The 25,514-nt window shown below is 47.7% G+C and overlaps 2 protein-coding genes across 24 annotated transcripts in view; one reads left to right on the top strand and one right to left on the bottom strand.

Moving 5' to 3' along the window:
• LOC114009635 (uncharacterized) overlaps positions 1-2,349 on the top strand; it is a 3,480-nt gene extending 1,131 nt beyond the window's left edge. The window contains exon 3 of the mRNA XM_027775626.1: positions 1,330-2,349. Coding sequence (XP_027631427.1) covers positions 1,330-1,553 — 224 coding nt within the window. The 3' untranslated portion in view covers positions 1,554-2,349. The remainder of the gene's footprint in view (positions 1-1,329) is intronic.
• PARD3 (par-3 family cell polarity regulator) overlaps positions 1-25,514 on the bottom strand; it is a 611,947-nt gene that overhangs the window by 216,647 nt on the left and 369,786 nt on the right. For 20 of the 23 annotated variants that reach the window (XM_006158308.2, XM_006158309.2, XM_014591497.1 and 17 more), the window contains one exon: positions 17,548-17,779. In XM_006158308.2, the coding sequence (XP_006158370.1) occupies positions 17,548-17,779 (232 nt within the window). Of the gene's footprint in view, positions 1-11,765; positions 11,890-17,547; positions 17,780-25,514 lie in introns of those variants that run through there. The other 3 variants (XM_014591500.1, XM_014591499.1, XM_014591498.2) reach the window with 1 other exon arrangement.

The following is a 25,514-nucleotide window of genomic DNA, read 5'->3' on the forward strand; positions in this document are numbered from 1 at the left end:
GGGATGGTCACGCTGCAATCCCTTCTCCTCCATTCTCTCGGGATCTTGGGCATGCACACACACATGCCCGGCGTGAGTTCTAAGCCACCAGGTCCGGGACGCGAACCGCGGTCGACTACGTTGGGAGTCCAGCGACATAGCCATTACGTTAACTGCTGGTTCTCCCAAATTTCTGCTTTTGAGTCTCAGCCATATTTAAATATGGCTCCAAAGAAGCTATTGATTCCAAAGTTTGGTTTGACTGAGTTGACTCGTTTAAAAAAAACATCTGGGGGACCACCTGTTAGCATAATGGCTATGTCGCTGGACTCCCATGTAGTTGACCACGGTTCGTGTCCCAGACCCGGTGGCTTAAATTCACACTGGGTGTGTGTGTGTGCGTGCCCAAGATCTCGAGAAGAGAATGGAGGAGAAGGGATTGCAGCGTGGCCATCCCCCTAGGGGGTGATTTCTTGCTTTCTCTCTCTCTGTCTCTGTCTGGCGAGCACATGCGCCCTCTCCAAAAAAATTAAAAAAAAAAAATTAAGGAGGAATAGCAGATGGCATAATGCTTACATTGCTAGACTCCCACATAGTCACCCACAGTTCAAGTCCCAGACCCAGTGGCTTAAACTCACGCTAGAAACATGTGTGTGTGTACCCCAGATCCAAAAAGGAGAATGAAGGAGAAGGGACTTTGGTATGGACATGCCCCCTGGGGGATGATTTCTTGATTTCTGTTTCTCTGTCTCTGGAGAGCACACATGCCCTGTAGCAAAAATCTCTCTTAAAAAATAATTTGGATTTTAATTGTGCTGCAGACGTTATAGTAACAAATATTTGATTTTGCTCAGACATTACATCCACGCTGGTGGACAAGCTCAATAAAGGTCATACCCTCCCTCCAAAAGTACAGACTGAAGAATCCTGATTATGAGCATAAGGTTAAATGGTACAATAATTTTGATTTTTATCTTTTAATTTCTTTTTTTTTTTTTTTTTGCTATAGGGGCACATGTGCTCATTGTAGAGAGACAGAGATAGACGGAGGGAAAGTGAGAAATCACCCCCCAGAGGGATGGCCACACTGCAATCCCCTCTCCATCATTCTCTTCCTGGGATTTTAGGAACACACGTACATCTGGTGTTAGTGTCAAGTTGCCAGATCTGGGACTACAACCACAGTTGGGTATGTGGCACTCCAGTGCCTCAACCACCATGCCACCTGCTGGCCACCAGTATGATATATTTTAAAAGTTTTTCACAAAAGGTCATTTTAAAGCTGACTCTCTGATGAAATCAACTAGCTATTGATCAGCCCTAAGAGCTTTTCTTGTTTTGTGACATGAGGGACGGCTGGAAGGAGGTGGGCGAGAGTCATTGAGGCCGGCAGGACCCTCAGTCTGTGTCTGGACAGTCGCGTACTCCGCAGCACCACGAGGGCCAGCACAGCGCGGAAGACAAAGGCAGACGGACGGCCAGGGCCGAACCCCCATGCTGAGGTCAGGAGTGAGCCGGCGCAGCAAAGCCAGCCCTCAGCTCACGCTCCTTTCCTCCGGGTTGTATTTCCGTAAGACTTTATTTAAAAGTGAATCCTTTGTATTCTGTTCCATGATCCTTTGAGGAGAGCTGCAACTGGGACCAGCGTGTCACTGAGGACGGCACTGCTACCGTTCAGGAACGTGGAAACCAGGCACAGGTCCTGTCTGGGAGCGGTGGGGAAAAGCTCTGCTCCCTAACACAGCAACTAATATGTGCTACCCTTACCCTGGAGCAAACTCTGCCATCGGGAGTCCACCTGCACTGGCGCTGAGCGGAAACACGAGCACGGCGTGTCCAGTCCAAACGGTCCCGTGACGCCCGCCCGCTGCTCACTCCCACGCAGGCGGGCCAGGCCAGGACTCGCTCTGCCCGTCTGCAGGGGCACCGTGACTCGCACCATTCCAGCTCATGAAAAACGCCCGCTCGTTTTAATGGCTTAGATGACAATACTCTTCCAGCTCTTCTCCTCTGCCCTCCAGAGGCCTCTCCTGGTCAGCAGACCTCCTTCTACCCCACCCCACTATGAGCTGTCCCTGAATTTGAAGGGGCCTCATACCCATGGCCTTAGCGCTGCTGCTTCCCTGGGCACACACTTCCCAGACAGCCCCCCATTAATCATCTGAGTCTAAGCGCTGCTTCCAAGCCCCTGACTTCCAAATCGGTCATCTGCCAGTGCTTGGCACCCAGTTGGTCACAGACGCCTCAGATTCAGCCAGTCACGTTTGCCCCAAACACAATCCTCCCCAGTGCTTTCTGGTCAGCGTGTGACTGTCCACCCAGCTGATCAGGCCAGCAGGGTGGGGACTACGACCTACTGCTCCTCCTCCCTCACTTTAGCATCAGACCAAATAAGCAAGGCCCCTAGATTCCACCTGAGAACCAGGCTGTCTCCAACCCATGGCCACCATGCATCTAGACACGACTTTGACAACAGCTACCAGACAGAGGAGGCTCCGCATCATTCCAACCCGCTCTTCTGAGTCTCTCTAAATGCAGCGGATAGACCAATCTTTTTGTTTTTCTTTTCTTTTCTTTTCTTTTTTTTTTTTTTTTTTTTAGTTTTTGCTACAGGGTACACACACTTGCCGGGGAGAGAGCAAAAGAGAGAGAAAGAGAAAGTGAGAAATCACCCCTCGGCCAGGAATGGCCATGCGGCAATCCCTTCTCCTCCATCTCCTCTCAGGATTGGCCATGCAGGCACAAACACCAGGAATATTTTTCAAGTCGCTGGTCCAGAACGCAAAACACACAGTTGGCCATGTGGGATCCAGTCAGCTCAACCGCCATGCTACTTGCTGACCCAGAGAGCAATCTTCTAATTTCCTAGAAATTGCTCATTTTATCAAGCCATTTTCTTGCATGTCTGCCCACTGTCTTCAGGATTAAGGTTGGCCTCTCTACCACGAGTCATCTATGAGGGGCCAGGCCACCTCTCAGCCGCCTTCGGGCTTCACGCACGCCCCCTCAACACCACCTTCAGATAGATTCAGCACACCTTTGACCTCAGTAGCCTTACACTGTCTGCAGGAAGGCCGACTCCGACTGCTCGGGGCCAGGCCCCCTGCCGCAGGTTTCCGACCAAGTCCCACATCCCCCTTCCCTGAGGCCATTGGGATTGGACTCTCGACTCTCAGCTGTAGCCCCCCGCATCCCCGACACCTCACACCTGCCCAGACGCAGCAGGTGCTCCGGTAAGGACTTGTAAGTACGGGCTGAATGTATGAAGTGAGTGGTTTTAACTCATAATTACTAAACACACACACACACCCCATAACCAGGCTTGAAAAATAAAACCCATCTGCTCATCATTAAAAATGATTTTTGCCAGGTGAACAGTACAACAGAAGTTATTTTCCTGCTTGGGGAACTGCGTGTGTGAGTAAAAGCAGGTGAGATCTTACATGGCGGCATCTCTACTGTGCTCGCTCAAGAGCCTCGTCAGACCACAGCTGACAGGATGGGATGGAAGCAGGTTGGACACCTGAGAGAGCAGGCTGCTCCCTGAGAAGCAGCTGGGGAAGGCCCGCCCCACCCCAGAGGAGAGCCCTTCCTACCTGGGAAGCTCAGAATCAGGCAATACTTCCTAAGACTGCCTGGCTCCAGAGCAACGCCAATTTGCAAAGGAGCAGCTGAAATTAATCTTTAATGGGACACTCATGTTAAGCGCTGGGCCATGACTGCCCACCAGGAGGTTTACTGCTCATTTGCAAACACCACACCTGAACCCAGTGATCATCTAACTAAGGTTGTTTAAGGACAATGGCCTTTGCCCTGGCATGGGCGGACGGCTCAGGAGGCCACAAAGGGCTCTGCATTGGATTACTATGACGCAGGGCACGGCGGCTGGTGTCTGGTAGAGAGAACACCAGAGGAAAATGCCATCCTGCTAGGGATGAAGTTCACTTTCTCCAAGCTAACTGCTAACTGCTCCAGAGTCAACCTACCTGGACAGAGACGACGTAAGTAGATATCACCAATTCCATCATTCAAAAAAAAAAAAAAAAAAATTTTCAGCACTTGCCCAAAAAATGAGCTAAAAAAATTTAAAGAGATTTTTGCTATAGAGTACATGTGCTCACCAGAGACACAGAGAGAGACAGAGAGACAAGAAGCAAACACATACACACACACACACACACACCCGGGGGAGGCACACTGCAATTCCTTCTCCTCCATTGTCCTCTCAGAGATTTGGGGCATGCACACACATGCACCTGGTGTGAATTTTAAGTCGCTGGGTCCATGACTGAAACCACAGTGAACAATGTGGGAGTCCAGCGACATAATTATTATGCCATCTGCTGGTCCCGAGATAAAAATTTTAAAAAGGAAGGAAAACCATTCTAAAATTCAGAAAGTTAAATCCTTCTATTTGGGGATGGTTTTTGTTTTTTGTTTTGTTTTGGTTTTGGTCATTTGTTTTTATTTTATTTTTGCCAGTTTGGGTGTGTGTGCTGGTGAGAGGGACAGACATAAAGTGAGAAAGCGCTCTCTATGACGCACGGCCACACCGCAATCCCTTCTCTCCCTCCTTTCAGGACTTCGGGCATGCACACATGCCTGGGGTGTTTCTTCAGTCCCTGAGTCTGGGACTTGAACCACGCAGTCAGCCATGTGGGACCCAACTGCTTTAACTGCCATGCCCCGGCTGGCTCCAACGTGGGATGCTATTCTGGTGACGAAAATCAGTTATGAAAACACATGTTTATTTCCCTATAAGCAGCAGAGGGTAGAAATCGACAATGCACAGATCTGAGGACCCCAGACAGATGGGAGGCAGAAGACCTGAGTGCAACAGCCCCCCAAGGAGAAGAACCCTAAGAGAGGAGGGAAGTCCCTGGAACAGCCAAGGTCAGGCAACTTCAAGATCTGAGCAGCCCTGACGAGGCACAGGCTAGGGTGATGATGACGCAGGGAAGAAGACTGAGCAGAGGAGTGAAGACTGCAAAGGTGACCGGGGAACAGGAACCTCTTTGCAGCTACTTAAATAGTGTGGAGCAAGACCTGAGGCCCAAAACACAACCAGGAAAAGTCAGAGCATCAGTCGGCTGTAAGGTCAGCCTGAAAGAAGAGAGCTTCAGGGAAGCTAGCATTTTCCAAGTCATCGTCAGTGTTCTGGAGGGAACACAGCCATCATGTAAAGAGCCAGGCTCGACGGTTAGAGAAAAAGGGTAGGACGTGGAAGTTGGTCATTTTAAAACTAGCAATGAAATCCGTATGAATTGTTTTGGAGAGAAAAAAGTTCACAGGCAGAGAAACCCACCAGAGCCGCCAACTTGCCCATTTCCGAGCGAGCGTCAGGAAGTGGAGTTCCACCACACACGCGACAGCAGCGCCGTGTCTCTGACGCACGTCACAGCAATCGAGGCGCCACTCAGGAGTAGGGCAGGAGGCCTCCCGGGGCCCAGGGAGGCGCAGCTGGGACAGCACACTAGGGGGTCACGGCCGGAGCGGGACCAGGTCGAGGCCGTGCAGCTCCATCATGGTGGGACCTCTGCAAGTCGGCGCACCACTTCTGACCTTTGAGTTTTAGTTTCTAGTCCATAGAGCAGAGCCAAGAATAAGCCTGAGGATTCCCTGGGTCTGTGAGAATACACCATTGGCAGTGGCCAGTGGTACGGACACGCGAGGGCCAACAGCTGGCTGCCGTGCGGCACACACAGTAAGCTAAACGGGGAACACCTCACAACGACAAGCATGTCACCCAGCGAAACCAGAAATACAGGCCAAGAAGTGACAGTGGGGAACCCTCCACGTGAACTAAAAGGGTGGAAGTGGAGGAACCCTAACAGAGCAGGAGAGGGGTTTTGTAGTTGGTTTCCATCAGTCTGGCTCACTCCACAGTGGTGGCTCCTTGCCATGGACAGAGAATGGAAGGCTGTCCCCCGCTCCATTTGTTCAAGTGACTACAATCTGTACATAACCAAAGATGGAGAGCTACTCCACTGTAGAAGAAACGTAAGTTACAATATATTGGGTTGCCAGAAAAGTCATGATACATCTGTGTTTTTCTATGCAAAAACATGTCATGACTTTTCCAACCACCCAATAAATGTAAATGTTAGGGGAGGAGAAACTAAGGAGGTGAGGCTGTCATCACCCCATCAAACCACACCTCATCTTACCAGCACGTGTAGGAAGACTCCTGGCCCCGGCCGGCCCAGGCTGGGCTTGGCTGTGCTGGGCTGGGTGGCAGGTGCCTGGGCACTGTGTGAACACCAGCTGGGAAGGAGGGGGTCAGAGGAAGCCCCAGAGCGCCCCCTATTGGAGAGACAGAGGCTTGTCTGCAAGCTGCCAGGACCGCCAGCGCCTCCGCAGCTGTGGCTCACAAGGCTTGTCAGGAGCGAGAGCAAAGCTCTGGCCTCTGTGACGGAACTTACACATCTGGAACCTGATGTGTCGAGGCTGAGGAGGACGTTAATAGGACAACGACAACACTCGCTCCTCGCTTGACTCCCCTCAACCACACACTCCTGGAAGCTGGGAACTGCGCAAGGTGAAGGACTTCATCGGGCAGTAGCGTCCTCGTTTTTGTTAGTCTGCTGTAACAGAAGATGCTTACAATCGTTTATGGTTTCTAGTAGAGAAAATGGCAGCTTCACAACAAACCAAAAACCGTGTTGTAGATCTATGGAGCACGAAAAGGCTGCTCTTTGGGGACCGTCCCTCAGCCACAGGCACGTCCGTACGTAAGGCAGGTTGTGGCGGTGACTCCTCCTCTGCGCAGGACGGTAACTGAGTAAATGGCGAAGCCGCTGCAGGCGGAGTTTCTCACGTGTGCTGTTCACCACTCACTCCATGTGTTGTATTTACGGTCTCGTAAGTCCACAACACTTAGTGTCCTAGCCTGAATTTCAAGGGCTCAGGGCAGGAATTGGTGCCAGGACAGAAGATGCAGAAAGGGGTGTTGGTTACCCCGCCGGCAGGTGGGGCTCACTCCCACGGAGCTCTGGGCCCAGAGCTGCTGTCCACCTCCAGGGCTGCGAAGCTGTGGATCACCATGGCCATGGGTGTGGGGAGGGGCTCCCGATGCTGCCAGGCTTCCGGCCTGATCCGTTTCAGGGCCACAGCTGTAGAACTGAAGCCTTGGTGTTCTAAACCTTAGGGCCATGGGAGTCGGGGTTCTTTGATGCCGGTTTTGGGGAGCCATTGGCTGAGGGCTACTGAGGTCCTGTTTACCCCTGCATTTCCAGCAGGCCCTGACCGGAAGGCAGAGAGGCCTTGCAAGGCTCTGGTGAGGCCTCAAATACAAGCAGAGGCTGGCCTCTGAGGGATGTGGGCACTGGTCACATGCAGGCAGCTTTGCAGGGAAATACAGGCTCAAAGTCAGGGTGCATTTTACAGAGAAAAATGTGTCATGACTTTTCTAATGACCCAATAGCAGGCAACGAAGGGTTAATACTCCCCACTCCTGTCCCCTCATTATTATGCCAAACAGGAGCAGCCTGGTGGCACAGCTGGGAGGTTACCCACCAAGAGGTTTCAGGGTTCATGTCTAGAGACCTCCACGACCCAGCGCGGCTCTAGCTGGGGGTGGTCCGTGGCATCAAGGCTGTGTGGGGGTGCTGCTTCTCTCTCTCATTCTTGTTCATAGAAGAAACAAATCAACTTTAAAAAAGAGGGAGGCGGTAGGTGGCGTGGTGGTTAAGGGTGCTGGACTCTCATATGGCCAACTTTGGTTCGAGAACCAGATCTGGCGGCTTTCTCTCTCTGAACCCTCTCTGGTCAAATTTAAATAAATAAATAAAGTTAAATAAAATAATTCGTAGAAAACAAACAAACTAGAAACCAAAACAAAACAAACAAAAAATAACCACAGGGACCAGCAGTTAGCATAATGGCTATGTTGCTGAACTCCCATGTAGTCAACCTCAGTTGGAGTCCAGGACTCGGTGGCTTAAACTCACGCCAGGCACATGTGTGTGCATGCCCAAGATCCCAAGAGGAGAATGGAGGAGAAGGGATTGCAGCGTGGCCATCCTTGGGGGGTGATTTCTCGCTATATAGGGCACATGCGCCCTATAGCAAAAAACTTTCCAAAAAAAAAAAAAGTAAAAGGAACCACCACATATCACATCTTAGGTTTACCACTCACTCCACAAGTTGTAAGTGCAAGTGAGGAAAACAATGGCAAAACAGGCCAGGCAGTGCCGAGGGGCAGGAGCCCAGGCTGCGGTTCTGGACAGACCCCTGAAAGCTGGCCCTTGAGTAAAGGTGCTAAAGACGCAGGAGTGGGCCCAGGGACCCGGGCAGAAGGCTGAGCGAGGACGACGGCTCTTCTTGCGGATGTGCAGGTGCAGGGCAAGGCCGCCAGCTGCGTTCAGGTGAAGTCAGGATGGGGGTCAGAGAGGCTGGAGGGGTGAGCCCTGCGGAGCCCGACAGGTGACGGTGAGGGTGCTGCTCTAACCTTGGTGACTTGGAAGGCTACCGGGGGGTTGAACAGGGAGGGAAACGTATGCCATATTTTCCATGTTTTTCTATGCAAAAACGCGTTACGACTTTCCCACTGCCCAGTTTCTGACTGCGGGGGTGGTGCATGCGCTGTCGGGAAGCGGGTGGGAATAGAGCGCAGTCGGGGAGCCACTGCCAACGCTGGGGGGAGGATGCTGGGGCTCAGAGTGAACGCTGATGGCGACAGAGTGAAGGCAGACACCGCGGGGGGTTATGGGTGTGCAGTGAACACAGACCACACTGGCCTCAGCTTTCGGACATCAGTAAACCAAGTGTGGGGTGTGAGGGCAAAGCGGGAGTCCCGGGGTGCATCAAGGCTTTGCACCGAAGCGACCGAAAAGACAAAGCTGCCGTCATCCCGACAGGGAGGCCGAGAGGATCCGTGCTGGGCAAACACCAGTCCGGGAGCATGCAGCTTCACTGAGCACGGTGTCACAATCACGAAGCGCAGAATTCAGAGAAGGGGGATCGCCTGTCTGCAGTCTGTGTTGGAGACCAAGGCCCTGCTTCCTAGGGACGTCTGCTACCAAAGGGAAAATGACAAGACTACAAGTAAGCCCTGGGGGACTCCCACAGCCGGAGGACGGTGCGTGGCCGGGAATTCGCCAAGGACACAGAGGAGCGAGGAGAGCGGCATGGCGAAGGCTATCAGCAGGAGCAGGGAGCCACCAGCCTGGTGCTCTGGCGAGCCAAGACAAGGGATGAGAGTGGACAGGGACTTCCCAGCGACGAGGTGGCAGGTGACCTGGACAGGAGCAGGTGGAGTGAAGAGGGATAAAGGATTCATTGAGAGAGTCCAAGAGAGCATGGGCGACTGGGGACAGCAAATACAAATTTACCGAAGGGTGTGCTGTGAAGAGCATGAGAATGAGCACGCAGCTGGAAGGACGGGCAGGGCTCAGAGGGACTTCTAAGAGGAGGAGGTAATGACATGGCCTAGGACAGGCTGAGTGACCCGGGCCCGAGGAGCAATCAGTGACAACACAGGAGAAGAAAGGACTGGCAGAGCAGTGCCTTGGACAGGCCCGGGGGCCAGACCCACTGCAGGGGCTTGGCCCTAGCTCAGAGCGTGGGTGGCTCAACTATGGCGGGGAGGTGGAAGGGAGAAGCAAGGCGAAGGGTTAGCAGGAGACATGGTTACTTCACCATGATATGAAATTCAATCTGGACTTAGTCTTTTGTTTCTAAATTGGCTATTATTAAACAGGTCAGAAGAAAACCATCCAACATTCAATTATGCAAGAGGTCACTGCCCTAGTGAATTCTTTAAAAGAATGTTTGAAAGGATGAGACAATTACTTTCGAATAATAATTTGTGGCTTCATAAAAATACATTTAGGAACAACATGTACATGATCCACTCCATTTAATGTAAAAGATATAGTCTCCCTAATGGTAACCAATAAAACACTCGGGAAGGCTATTTCCCACATGTGCTTTGGTGTCATCAGCCGGGCCTATCTTTGAGTGTGTTTTCCAGCGGTGTGCTGGTATTTATTTATTCTTGGTTATTAGAAAGTGAATAGTCACCAGCCTTCAATTTTCACATCAATTGCAGGAAAAAAAAGGATTCCATTTTCTACACAGTCTAGAATTGAAATTGACTTAGCATCTCAGAACTGTCAAAAATTTCTTTTACGAAAAGGTTTGCTTTACAGAGACTAGAAAGGAGGTGTCACCCTTGACACTCCCATTCTGCATGCACGCCACTGGTCTACGGAAAACGCACATTAAAGACAGCCGGGAAGGTCTCAGGAGGCCCAGCCGTCTTGCTGTGGACCTCCTCTGACTTCCTCGGCAGTCAGCTTGAACGCAGCAGATGTCAGGGGTTCTCTACTTAAAACTGCTAACAAGGGAAAGAAGAACACTTGAAGGATAGAGTACCAGCTACCCTAGAACTCGTCTTTGCTAACAGGTCAGTCCAGCACTTATTTTCCTGTGCTAAAAATGGGAGCCTCTGCTTCGATGCGCATTAAAAAAACACGGGCATCAAATCCTCGGGATTTACACATCCAGATTCATCCACAGACACCTCCGAGGATGTGTACCTCGACATAGCTGTTGTGTGTCCGGGTGACAAACAAGAAAATACACAAAAATGGGCAAAATCTCCTTTTGAGTTCTCTCTGGCCCACGTCATGGCACTGTTCCCATGTTCGTTAGAGGGACATCGTTTTCTGTCTGCTCGTTTCTACCGCATTCCTGAACTCTGGCAGATTGCTTGGGATGCCACTTACTCTTGGCCACATGCATGCCCACGGCACTTCTGCCTGAGTCACGGAAGTGCCAGGCCGTGCTGTCCCCGACATGTGGGAAGAACATCTGTGTAGCGGGCCTCCCGCCTTCCCAGCAGACAGGTGAAGGCTGGGTCGGCCGGGCCAGGGTGGAGCTGGATCGGCTAGCTGGTCGGGACCCAAGAACATCCTTGCCCTAGGCACCCAGCCCAGTTCCCAACACCCTTTAGTAGATGCTTTTCTTTTTCTTCACATGTATTTTTAATTAGGATGCAATTCTGACATTCCCAGGACGCAGAGCTAGCGGAGCACAGCGAGCACAGCGTTGTCTGAGACCCTGAAGGGCCATGAATAATGCTGGGCTATGAGGAAGGCAGAGAGGCTCCAGGCCGCCTGACCCGCACCGGCCCAGGCTCAGGACCCGGGCGAGCATGTCCCTGGAGCATTCCGATAGGACTGCGTGCCCGAGCCACAGGTGGTCTTGGCCAGACTCAGGACAACTGAGCCAGGGTAGCTCTGCTTCTTCACACTGGAAAACTGGCTGGTCCAGTCCCATCCAAGGACATAAACCTGTTTCCCTAACTGCTACGTTTGACTAAATGCTGTGACTCACACACGCACTAACTTTCGCCAGGAAGAGTCTTTCGAACTGGCCCGTCTGGTCATCATCTCCGTCCCCGTGTCTCATCCCTGGTGGGTGGCCGTACCCTCCCACACGCCCGCATGCTGCCCTGCAGCTCTCCACCTGCCGTGTCCTCCACGTCACTGCGTCAGACAAGCCCCCAAACAGTAAGGTGGGGCACTTCAGGGAACTGGACGGCACTGAGTCCACACTGAGGACCATACGTGGCAGCACCATACGCGGCAGCCACAGCTACGGTTTCTACCAGGAGAAGGGGCTCATCCCAAACAGTAGGAAAAACAGGTCTGCCCTTGCAAGCAGTCACTTAAACCCATGGGCTTGAAATCAACATCAGAAAGTTCCAAATGAATATGGAAATGACTACACCATCAGAACTGCTGAAGTCGTAAACAAAACTCATCAACAGCCACTAAGAATTCATTAAAAGGACATTTATTGTTTGTTTAAGGGGGAAAAAGGCAACTTTGCAATGTGTGCTGCTCAAGACAGTTGTGAATGTGCTGTGCTGCTCATCTCTTCTCGGGCTTCAGTTTGGCAAGGCTAAACAGGAAACACGGTACAGACACACAGTTAGTACGCGCGGGAGGGACGGCCGGCCCCGCCGCTTCCCTCAGACACTGCATGTGTGAGCCGGTCACGGCCCTGAGCTTAAAAACCCGATCACAATCACTGATTCCTGAGAACGACTGCATTCTAAAAAGAAAGGATAGCAGTGTCTCTGGTTTTGACCAAACAAGGTTTCAAACGAAGTCATCTAGTTCTTCTTACAGAACTGAATGAAATCGTGCTGCAGAGACCCAGGAAAGCACTTTAAATGCCACTGCAGGGCTCCCTTTCAGTGGTGATAGTGAACATTACTTTCGCTTAGGCTTTCTGAGGTGACAGGCTCCCAGCTATCTCACGTGGACCACAGAGACACAGATCGGGGACAGGTACAACAGGGTCTCTTGCAAGCAACATTAGTTTTTGAGCACAAACGAAGCTACGACATTCGGGGCCAGCCGGTGGTGTGGTGGTTAAGGTACTGGATTCCCACATGACTACTGCAGTTCAAGTCCAAACATGGAGGTCTGAAAATCACGCCAGGCACATCTGAGTGTGAAAACAGAGCCCCAGGAGGAGAAGGAAGGACAAGGGATTGCAGTGCGGCCATTCCCCAGGGGGTGATCTCTCACTTTCTCTCTTACTGTGTCTCTCTCTTTCTCCCCAGCAAGCACAAGTGCCCTATGGCAAAACCTTAAGGAAAAAAAAAATAAACTCAAATCTATGACACTCAAAAGATACCAGTTCTTGGGACCAGCAGTTGGTGTAGTGGCTATGTTGCTGGACTCCCATGTAGTTGACCGCGGTTCAAGTCCTGGACCTGGTGGCTTAAACTCACGCCGGGCACGTGTGCGTGCGTGCCTAAGATCCCGAGAGGAGAATGGAGGAGAAGGGATTGCGGCGTGACCATCCCCCCTGGGGGGTGATTTCTCGCTTTCTGTCTCTCTGTCTGTCTCTCTTTCTGGTGAGTGCACATGCGCTATAGCAAAAACCTCTCCCAAAAAGAAGAAGAAGAAGAAGAAGAAGAAGAAGAAGAAGAAGAAGAAGAAGAAAAAAAAAAATGATACCAGTTCCAAAATTACAGCAATGTAATTTCAAACTGTACTTACTCCAGAGCTGGAAAAATAGAGAACACATAATTTTAAATTCTTAATATCTGAGAATATAGGAATACTTAATCTTATTGGTTATTTCTATTTGGAGAGGAAACTAAGGCCCACAGTGTTTTGGTGAACAATGCTATTACCTTTTCTTTAAGAACAAACATTAGAGAAGAGATCTACCTCCTTCTAAAGTACATCATTAGTTCCTGGTTAGCGACAAATCCTTCTCACTGTAAAATTCTAGAAACAGCCTGTGGTATAAATTGGACTAGCCAGGTACCTGCAAACCAGCCACCTGAACAGACTCCAAACGTCCAACTCACCCTCTGCTTCGCCCCTTGCAAAGGTGAAAAATGACAGCGCTGCCAAGGTCAGCTTGCCTGTGTTGGAAGCACACTCAGCTTTCTTAGGTGGGAAGTCCTTCCTTCCTTTCTTTCTCCCTCTTTCTTTCTTTTATACTGACTGACTGACTGACTGACTGATTGGGGGTACACATGCATACATGGCCTGGTGTATTTCTCAAGCCTCTGGGTCCAGGACTTGAACTGCAGTCGGCCATGCAGGATCCAGTGCCTTAACCTTAACCTCCACGCCACTTACTGGCTTTAAGGCCACTTTAATGAAGGCGATTCGAGCTCCTTATTATGAAAGAAGACGTCACATGTATAGGAGAAACCCACACAAACACGAAACACTTCATATTTGTTAGTGGGTTCCTTATAGATTTAAATTTGTGATTTAAAACTTGCACTAAGGCAGCTTTTGCACTCATACACTCCATAATTTATAAACAAAAGAGTGATTCATAGGACTCACAATATTCTTTCCTACAGCTGTTTATCAATAATTAAGTCACTTCTGTGACTACCGTTCGATCTGTGGAATAGAAAACCATGTCTGTATATGTCACTGAGTAAAAACACCTCACCGTACCATCATTTCCTCTGGCGGCGTTTTTAAAATATGGTCCATTTATTTGGCCTTTATTGTATTTAACCAAAAATGACGGGTAGGAACAGCGTGTGCCTGTCAGTGTCTGCGTCAGGGGTGGGGCAGACTGGGTGGGGCAGGGTGGGCTGCGAGTCTGGTTTTGAGGAGACCCTGCATGAGTTACTTCCTCAAGCAGACGGCACAGAAGCAGCTCATACACCGCGATCTATACCTAGGAGGCAAGACTCCCAGTATCTGACATCCCTCACCTTTCTGCTATCTGACTCACGAAATGGACACAAAACCATGGGCACCCATACACACGCACACACACATGCATGCCCTGCCGCTGTGCTTCGGGCCCACACTGGCCCGCCGCACTGGAACCTTTACAGTCTGCACCAAGAAATGTACACACAACACACAGGATGGTTAGGCTATCTGAGCACCGCAGTGCTGGGGGTCACCGCCTAGTCTCCGTAAGACAACAAGACAGGAGAAGACGAACTTCACATCTTACTGTATTCCACCGTGGTGATAGAAAGATGGTAGACAGACAGACAGACAGATAAAATAAAGCCACCTGAGGGTATATTCATCCGAAATAATCAGATTCAGAAGCAGTGGACAGTAGTCGGCCAAAGTTCTGAGAGAGCTAACAATACATTAAGAGTCTTTCTCAAGGGGTCAGCAGGTGGCATGGTGGTTGAGGCATGGCCACCCACATGGTCAAATGTGGTTTGAGTCCCAGACCTGGTGACTTGCTTTCTCACTTTCTCTCTTTCACTCATTCTGTCTCTGGTTTAATTACAAAATAATAATAAAGAAAGAAAATTAAAGTTTTTTTTAAGAGTCTTTTCAAATACAATGACATATAATGAGTGAAGGGAGGATGAAGAGCCAACATTCGATAAAACAGAAAGTGCATGTTGAACGGATCCCTCAGCTCACTTTCCCATGCCAACGCTGGCGGGTGTCACCCCCCCACAAAGGGCTGGGACAGGGTACACTCAGAGTACAAGCACGCCCAAGCGCAGCGGACGAGTGCTGCAGCTCTGCTTGAGGACACGCCACCTTCTCCACGTGGAGGTGTGGTCTCTCCTGGGAGAAGAGCTCTGTTTTGTGAAATTCACAGATTTCTGTGGCGTAATGTCGCGCCCTGGGTGACGTGAGGTGACCCACGTATGTCCCTGCACCTGGAGTGGGGAGTGGAGCGTGCAGTGGCCCGCAGCGTGGAGGGCTAGCACCCTGCCTGCACATCAGAAAGGAACCCCCTCAGAAGCAGAGAGCATGTGATATGCAGTAGAATAATCAGGAAGATATGAAGCTGGAGTACAGAGCAGCCTCGGTCTTACATGACTTATTTCATGTTTAACAATGGTTGTGTCTAACAGCCAGTTTGCGAAGTTCATGAAACTTGAACAACTGGGCCGACGCCAGTACGCCACGGTTTCTGTGTACCCAAAACAGTGTGATTGTCTGTGATTTCCTATCAGCCTTTCTTAAATACTGGAGGAAGAGTAACCTAATTATAAGAAAAACCCCTGAAGCCCTGAAGTTGAACCTAGAACCTGATTTTCAAGAATATGCAGGGTGTTGACATTCTGAATGGGCTGCTTTCACTCCAGGCTATAGGTGCAGCGCACAGGCTGACAGCTCCAGAGAGCATCACGCAGTCTCACGGGACTTGAAGTAGAAAGAACGTTGTGTCGCGTTGCTTTTCGGAGTTGCCGGGGAACAACACACATTCCAGCATACTCTCAGCCTTCCAATCCCAAATAGAAAGCCCTGCCAAAAGACCTCTCTTCTGGAGTTGCAAGTTGCAGAAAAAGATAATTAATAATTAATGCAATGCTGATCCTACAAGCTTGTTTGTTTCTTGTTCCATGACTAGGACAGAGCTGTGTATCTATCAGATAAACGCTGGCCCATGAGTGCAAACTAATAAGCTGTGAGCTTTCAGCAAGACTGCAGGAGAGCTCCGGAATGGAGCCCGCGCTTCAAGCTGGAGGGACTCTATGAGTCTTGAGAGGTTTCCTCCCAGCTCCCGCTCTCTAATTTAAAGATGACAGGGGTACAAATTCCTTAAATTTTAACTGATGGGCAGCAGCCGTACTTCTGCACACGATGTAGGTGCCAGTATGAGCTGTCAGTTTGCATACATGGAATGAAAAGCTCCTGGCTAGCACATGCACTGAACTAAGTGGTGGTTAGAGCAATTTCATCCTGTGAGTATTCTTGGACGTGGAATATAATGAAGAAAGATGATCGCGCTGAAAATGCATCCCAAAAGATCAGAATGTAAACAAAAATAACCCCTAATGAAACGCTATGAAAATACCAGTGTTCTGAAGCATCAGAAAACAGAAATTCAATCTTATCTAAAGATATCTTGGGTCAAGGTGGAGGGTGGCCCAGCACTTATGTGACTGGACCCACACGAGGAAAGTCCTGGGTTTGCATCCCAGGACCTCTCTGGACATGCCAGAGATCTGGGCTGGCTGAGACTGGGGAGAGAACCCTGTTACAGGTGCCTGTCTCTCCCTCTGAAGAAATAAACTCTAAAAATCACTGCTAAAAAATAACAAAACAGCCACTGCTACTAGGCCTGGCCTTGTGCTAATGTAAGCCTACATGTATGGGGCTCCAGCCCTCCTTCCCCGCACCTGACTCGGATTCAGAGCACATCTGTTGTCTGTGTGGCCTTTAGGCTGGGCTGTGATTCCTCAACTTTCCAGGTCTAGCTTATCTATAGCTCCCTGAGTTATTGAGATCAACCTTGGGATCATAAATCAAGAAATTCTATGAAAATGCAATCTCTTGTTCGCATTTGGAAATATAAAAAAATGCTCCAAGGAAGAGATTCATAATGCGAAATAACTGCTTTTTAAAAAGTCAAGTGGCGATGCTGTCTGTTTTCAATTTTAAGCCATCATCTTGATATGTTTAGGGTTGAATTTATGGAACAATCAAGCAATCTTTATATTTAACATTAAATGCCTGACGCTTATAAATCACCTGAGCTGAACATTTATGGGAGAGGTTCAGCGCAACTTCTGAACAACTTGTCACTTTCACTGTATAGCCACGATTTGTAAAACATGATATGCTAAGTAATCCGAGAGCATAATTTAGGGACACAAAAACAACTGTCAAGAAACAGCCAGGGACTACATTTAATGAAATCTTTACAGACTGAAGTAATAAGTATTAAATTAATCAACACAGCTTAATTGAAGTTCTATTTGTAACACTTTTTATTAGACTTGTTATTAATGAACCTTTAAATGCTACCACTAACTTGAGCTCTATGTTAAATTTAAATAATGAACCATTGTTCACACACAGAGAGAACAAACACTGTTTTAACAGTCCTTTGTCTCGCTGGGGATTTCACTAAGGGGCCAAGATAGAGACATCCCTCCTTCCTCCCAGCAGGTATTTGCCTGGCTGGAAGAAAGCTTCTTGGAGGTTGCTACAGTGGTCTGAAAAACCAGTAAGAGAGGAAAGAGGCAGTGGGCGAGAGCGGAAACCAGTGTTTGGTGCCCTCAAAGGCAGTGTTTGCATATCTGTGCTTGAGCACTTCGTGTTGAGGACTGATGGGGTCTGGGCGAGGACTCACCTGAACATGTCTCCCAGGCCCTTCAGCATTCCCTTCTTGGCCTTCATTTTATCCTTTTCTTTCTCTCTATCTTTCTTCTTCTCTTTTCCAGTTTTGTCTTTTTTCCTGTCAGTCTTATCACCTCTGTCTTGGTTTCCGTTTATCTGTCTTTCCAGAGAGTGGGAAGGCTGGTCGCTGGCTGTGGATACGGACTCTCTCCCCGACCTTGAACTTTCTTCTGTGTCTTCTTCCACTTGGAAGAGAAGGGAGGACAAAGAATAAGGTAAGGAATACAGTGAAGCACAGCAACCGAAAGAGGGAAACAGATACACAAGGGAACTTTGCGTTCCCACATGTCTTGCTGCAGGATGGCTGCCGGCAACAACTGGGGACAGAACTGGAGGATTAGTACACGGAGGCTCTGACCTGGCTAGCTCCACACACGGGTGAAGATGGCCACCCAGGGGCGAGCAGCCGCCCTGCTGGCTCTGAGCTGCTCCCGGCCCTGCCACGGCGTCCTGTGTACCGTATCTCCTGTATCTGCAAATCGCAGAGAGAAAACGAGCAGCCCCGCCTCAAGGGCTTCCTGCCGTCGTTACCTTGCTAAGCTGCACACCGTTAGTAAGGGCTCCAGTGTGGGCACAGGACTTCTTTCCTTGGGTTCCTAACTCTGCCCAAGGAAGAGGGGATCGATCGATCGATCGATCGATCAATCTATCTTCTTTCCTTCCTTCCTTCCTTCCTTCCTTCCTTCCTTCCTTCCTTCCTTCCTTCCTTCCTTTTTTGCAGAGAGAGGAGAGGAAAAGTGAGAAAGCAGCCTTGGGGGACGGCCACACCACAATCCCTTCTCTTCCACTTCCAAAATTTTGGACAAGTACGCACACATGCCTGGTGTGTTTTTCAAGCCACTGGGTCCACCTGAACTGTACAGGCCTTGCGGGAATCCAGTGTCTTAAGCACCACTCCACCAGCTGGCCCAAAGAGAGGGTGTTTTAGTTCATAAAAAACTGATCTTCACAACCTCTGTAACTTTTCTTTTTGTTGTCATTGCATACGTCCAATGTAGGTAAAAGCTACTGAAGTTCTGCTTTTGAATACCTCAGCAGGCCCGTCAACACACTGCACTAAATGGAGGTGGATGCCACTGAAAACAAGTAAATGCTTCACCTCACTTCCCCAGACTTGGCCGAGAAAAGATCTGCTGTAACTAGAGCAGCCTTGCGTCTACTCGAAGGACTTTAAGAATTTCTCTACTAAGAAACTTAGATGCACACAGTAACAGCCATTCTCAGAAATAATTGTTGAGGGGCCAGCAGGTGGTATGGTGGCTAAGGTGCTAGACTTCCACATGGCTGACCGCGATTCGAGTCCCGCACCTGGGAGCTTGCTTTCTCACTTTCCCTCTCTCACTCTCTCTGGTCAAGTAAATAATAATGATAATAATAAATAAAATTAAATAATTCTTTTTTACAAAGATAAAATAAAAATAATTTCTGAGACTATCTAAAATTATCTTCCAGATACAATAAGAATTCCTGCGGTTTCAGGGTACTCCTTGAATTTTGTGGCCATCTTCCCCAGCACTGAGAAATAAACCATGGATCAAGGCTTTTGAACTTCTTGCAGCACAGAGCCAAACAGATCAATTGGGCTTCTTCACAATCTTTGGCAATGAGTTGACCCCCAAATCAAATTAACATATCTTTTATTAAAAGAATTATTTTATTTAACTTTATTGACTTATTTATTAAATTTGACCAGAGAGGGACAGAGTGAGAGAGAGAGTGTGTGTGTGTGAGAGAGAGAGAGAGAGAGAAAGCAAGCTGCCAGATCCAGAACTCGAACCGTGGTCAACCATGTGGGAGTCCAGTGCCCTCAACCACCATGCCACCTGCCAGCCCAAAAGTTAACATATCTTTAAGTGCAATTCAATTTTACCTGTTCACTAGCAAGGGGCACTTGAATTAGTGATATGCAATATCAACAGTATAATAATAACAGTTCATCTCAATCTCTTAGTTTTCTTCTATTACAAACTCATAAACCTGAGGAGCAGTAGTTAAGGTACTGGACTCCCACATGACCAACAGCGGTTCAAGTCCTGGAACTAGCGGCTTGCTTTTTCATGTTTCCTTTTTCTCTCTCTCTGGTCAAATTTAAAAATAATGATAACAAATAAAATAATTCTTTAAAAAACAACTAACTCATAAATCTGGAAAGATGTCCTAATATCACAGGTATGACCAATTAATATGGTTAACTTTTCTTTTTTTTTTAAAAAAAGAGAGATTTTTGTCACAGGGCATATGCAATTGTTGGAGAGAAAGAGAAGCAGAAAGTGAGAAAACACCCCCCAGGGGGGATGGCCATGCCACAATCCCTTCTCCTCCATTCTCCTCTAGGGATTTGGGGCATGCATACATAAGCACCAGTGTAAGGTTTGTTTTGTTTTGTTTTGTTTTAAAGAATTATTTTATTTAACTTTATTTATTTATTTATTTTAATTTGACCAGAGAGGGACAGAGAGAAAAGAGAGAGAAAGTGAGAAAGCAAGCCACCAGGTCCAGGAGTGGAACTGTGGTCGACTATGTGGGAGTCTGCCAGTGTGAGTTTTAAGCCACCCGGTCCTGGATTTGAACTGCAGTCAACTACGTGGGAGCCCAGTGATGTAATCATTACGCCGTCTGCTGGTCCCGATACGGTTAACTTTTTAAATGCCAGCTATTTATCACAGCACATAAAAACACGAGGGACAGATTACTGTATTTTCTCTAGAAACATTGGTTAAAAGCATGAGCCCGTACATTGCCCGTCAGCACTGCATTTCAGAAACCTAGTACCAATCCAGTGTGGTATTCAATTCTGTAACTTGTGAAAGAGATTTAAAAAGGATGGCCTCCCTCTGTCCTGGGGACTAAATTCAAATTGCATGTTTCCTTCCTCCTTCAAAGGACATTGTAGCTTCCAGAGGACTTTCTTCTCTCCCTCTCTATCAATTAATATATAAACAGTAATATATTATGTTTGTTAGAGGAAGCCAGTGACAACTTCTAGATGGACACAGTGGAAAACCCATGCTTTTCACACTAAGTTAAGGCTGTCATTTTTTTGTGGTGCACACAGAGCAGAGAAAGAATATTCTGGGCAGCTAGCCCAAAAGCTTGCTAATTATGCGCGGTCTCTTCACATGAAAGCTCCCGGGGAGAATACAGCCTAAGAGAGGTTGTGGCATCTTTCCTCGTACCCTACCATGCTGGGCTCTATCTGCTTTCAAGCCACCATTTCAACCCTTGGAAACAGGTGCGGCCTCAAACTTGGGATAATTGACCAAGCCTACATTAATTTACTCACTCATTCATTCATTTATAAGAGACTTTTGCTATAGGGCACATGCGCTCACCAGAGAGACAGAGAGAGATAGAGAGACAGAAAGCGAGAAGTCACCCCCTAGGAGGGATGACCACGCCACAATCCATTCTCCTCCATTCTCTTCTCAGGATTCTGGGCATGCCCAGACATGTGCCCGGCATGAGTTTGAAGCCACTGGGTCCAGGACTCAAACTGCTGTCAGTCATATGGGAGTCCAGTGACATAATAACCATTATGTCACCTGCTGGTGCCTGACCAAATCATTATTAACTCTATCCTCCAAACTCTTCAGGCACTCCCCACCCAGGTCTCTTGGTGTTCCCAGCCAGATGAAGGAGTGCTCGCGAATTACCTACAGCTCTCACATAGGGTCCTTCCTCACCTAAGCTCCGCCGCCCTTGGTGCGATCTCGCCTCACTGCTTTGTACACAGTATGACTACACATCTCACTCCCATTCTCTAAGCTCCTCCAGGGAGCACTGCCAGGAAGACAACATGGCTACATTAACACAGAGAGTGCCCCTGCACTTGGCGGAGCTGCTGATACGTCGGTTCCTGGTACCTCCTCGTTCTGCTGTTGGTGCTGTAGGTATCGCCCAATGGATTTTACAGCCCTCTACAAGGCCTGCAACTATAAACAAAAAAATGAGTCCAATAAATGTAAACGACTTAGTCTTCCACAGCAGCCATTATCATAAATCAGGAATGGAAGTATCGGGAGCGATTCTGTTCGTTTCCGCCTACTAGTTTTGGCAGAAGTTCAAGGGGCATATGTCTGCTCCTGGCTCAGGGACACGATGAAGGCAGCGCCTTCACCACGCACGAGATGCTCCAGTCACATCTGCTGCCAATCCTCTCCATAGTCATGGTAATTTTCTGATGTACGCAACGCAACTCGTTTTCTAAACTGGGTGAAATGGAAAAAGTCGATATTACCTCATTTATTAACTCTGGGTTTTGTAACCCTGTGTTATAAAATCCAAACGCTGGGCTTGGTTTCCTGCCTCGAGCAAGTGGACTGTTTAAACGACACTTGCACATTTAAGAATTCTTTGTGCTTCTTCTGAACACTCCAATTTAGATAATGCATTATCACGGAAACTCTTCCAGGGGTGTACTGATTTAACTAATCCGTTTGAATGCCAACTAATTAAAAATATTTAGCAATATGTAGCTTCGTATGTACAAACATAAGATGTTCTTTTAGTATATCGCATTATATATGCTTCAAACTCTAAAATGATTCGACAGAAAAAAAACATATGAGTCTCTCACTGTACCCTGCTCCGATGCAAAACACTGTTGTTTTTAAAAGCTCAAATCACTGGTTAAATAAACATGCTTAACGTTTAAAAATACATATGTATTCAAGGTCAATACTATACTCATCAGGTTTGGTTTTAAAACCAGTCTTTATACATCTAATACTACCTTGAGAATAAAGTTCATAATATTGATTCCCTTAACAAGAGAAAGCACAGAAATATTCACATAAACCATTTGCAAGTAAGGAACGTTCTAGCGATATGCCACCAATCAGGCCTGATCTACTGTTCAGAGAGTAAGTCACAAGGAAAGAGTCAGACACCTACATTTAGGTCATTTACTACTTTAAGGCTATGTACATTTTTTCTTCTCTTTAAATTTGATCATCTTTAAAGAGTATTGGCTTTCCTTTTTAAAAGTTTTATTTTATTCATAATGAGAGAAAGAGAGGGAAACACCCTCAGCAGGGTCTCAGCACACCATCCTCTCCTTTCCTGAGTCCTCCAGCTCCTCTGCACCTCGGCCATGTGCACACGTGCCCTGTGTGTTTTCAGACCGACCTGGGGACCTGAACCCACGTAGCTGCCAGGACTGCAGTTAATCTGCTACCAACTGTATCACCAGGCTGGACCTATCTGCTTTCTTTTTGCAGACAGCTTGCACAAACAAACAATGATCTCTTTGCAAAGACATAGAACTTTCTCTGGGACAGCACTTTGACTTGTTTTCTCCTGCTCCACGCATTGAACTCTCAGCTGCCTTTCCGTGTGGTTACCTGTAAGGTGCTTTCAAGTCTTCCTTTTAAAAATATAGCACGAAGCTGCTCATTCCTCTTAATGCAGCTTAATTCTACAATTAAGACATACGTAATTACCATGCTTTCAAAAGAAGCAAATATAACTCCATTAAAATTCTAGTCTTGTTACAAATGAACTCCTTGATTCTGAAAGTATCATGTGAGGATTGTGTCACCAAGAAGTTTGGAAAAGATTTGGCAGTTATGTGTTAATGATTATGGAGAAATTGATTTGGGGTTTCAGTGGAAGCTCAAAGTCCTGCAGCTTCTGTTATAAATATCTCTACCTAGTCCTCATGAGCCCTTTACTGCTGAAAGTTGACTGCAAGTCACCTGGTCACTAGGGTTCATTTCCCTGGAGAAGTGATCTACTGTGGATACCGCAATGGTTTCTGTGAGTGGCTTATCCAAAATCCGACTCTCTCTTTCTCTTTCCTAATGGGGCTCTGACTGAGTTAGGAAATGCAACTTGACTCCCAGGAGTGAATTCATTATGAACTTCACATCAACCTATAGATGACACACCCAACTGCCTTCTTAGTTCAAGCTATTCGACCAAGAATGGCCACAGCAGACTCAGTGCACACATTCCATGCCTGGGGAGAGTGAACCCTAGTTCTTTCAGGCACGAAGAAGAAAGTAAAAACCCAAGGGCCCTGGAGTCACCCCAGATAAGGAAGTGAAGGGACGAGAGATGTCGGGTACTGGACAATCGTGTGAGGCCACGGAAGCTGCCCCACTCTGGAACCCAGTGACATTAAGACAAGGTATTTCCGAGGGATGAGCAGATGGCGTAATGGTTACATTGCTGGGCTCCTATGACCCAAAGCGATTTCTCACTTCCCATCTTTCTAGCAAGTGCATGTGTCCTACAGTAAAAATCTCTTACAAAACAAAACAAAACAAAACAAAAAAACGAAGTATTTCTACATGGTTGGATCGGCTCTCAGTCGGCTTCTCTATGAAACGCAGCTGAGAGCATCCCAATACGCACAGTAAATAAAGCTTGACGTCAGCCATGGCGTATCTACAATGATAGTTACTGCAAGTGTGGGGTTGACCCATTAACGCCATTTTAGGCAGCTCTGACAATTTATTAGATTCCAGTGACATGTTCAGATTTGCTATTAGACTTGAATGAATTGTTCAATAGTCATAAACAGAGAAAGCCAAAATGGAGATGACAAGGTGACAGGACCTCTTACCACCAGCACTGCTTACGTAACAAGTACTCTGTGGAGGGCAAGGCCCCGGGAAGCACTGCGCGGTATTTGTGGGATGAATGATGATGCCTGAAATAGCCCACAATATCAGATCTGTCCATTACTGTCCCTCTCCATAAAGAACTATGCCAACAAGGTTGGCAGGTAGCATGGTGGGTAAAGGCATGGGATTCCCACATGGACAACCATGGTTCAGGTCCCAGACCTGCCAGCTTGCTTTCTCACTTTCTCTCTCTCCATGTCTCCCTCTGGTCAAATTTAAAAATAATAATAATAATAAAATGAAATAAAATAACTCAAAAAATAAAAAGAACTATGCTACCAAGTATTAGGAAGACATGGTGATAGAAACTCAGTTCTTGACCAAATTATAATTTACTTTAGAAGACAAAGGGCCAGAAGTAAAACCCTACCGGGTAACTGTCTTCACAAGTGATCTTTTTAAACAAACCTTGAAGTGAGCATGTTAGATTACGAGACACTACTGATTGAAAATTCATTCGATTTAGCACGTTCACTGGCCTCTACCAATTTCTTTCGAGTAATATTAAGTAAAAAATAATGTAATGAAAATAAACAAGGAACAGACCTGCAGGACTGCAAAACCCTGTGTAGGATGATCAAGAACAGTGGGACATAAATATTATTTGTGCTTCTGATTTTTCTTGAGTATTTTGACTTTGGAAGAGGAAGAAAGATGGAGGAAATGAACAGCTAGCGATACAGATGGTATCGAGTAACAGGATCTGCTGTTCTGGACTCCTGACTTTTAACATTAGAATGATGAGCTCTTGGCAATGGAAAAACCTCGCTTTTTCCAAACACACAAAAAATAAAGCCATATACACGCAGAGACAAACACATAAAACTGGCTTGAAACGTGAAGCTTCAGAAGCTAAAATGTTGTGGGGTGGCAGGGAGATAATACTTAATATTAAGAAGTACTGAGAGAATGGCTGAGAGAAGTTACGAAGGAGTCGGGTGACATTTACCAATGATTTTCCTGAAGGGACTTCAGTACCTGGAAGGAATTCAGGCAGGTGACTCCTAAGACACTCTACTCTAAAAGCAGATTTATTTCATTTAACAAAAACATACGCAACAAACCCTCAGCCTATGTGGGTGGAGGGACAAGACAGTGGGATCTCATTTCTGAAGAGTGTAAGGACACGACCTAAGCCATTCTTCACTTTCTTTCTTTCTTCTTTTTTTGGGGGAAGAGGTATTTGCTACAGGGTGTGTGCGCTCACCAGAAAGACAGAGAGACAGAGAGAGAGATAGAAAGCAAGAAATCACCCTCCCCGGGGGGGGGGGGGGGGGGCTATCCCCCAACC

This window comes from Tupaia chinensis, unplaced genomic scaffold (assembly GCF_000334495.1).
Source record: "Tupaia chinensis unplaced genomic scaffold, TupChi_1.0 Scaffold000578_2, whole genome shotgun sequence".
In the NCBI taxonomy this organism is placed as follows: Eukaryota; Metazoa; Chordata; class Mammalia; order Scandentia; family Tupaiidae; genus Tupaia; species Tupaia belangeri.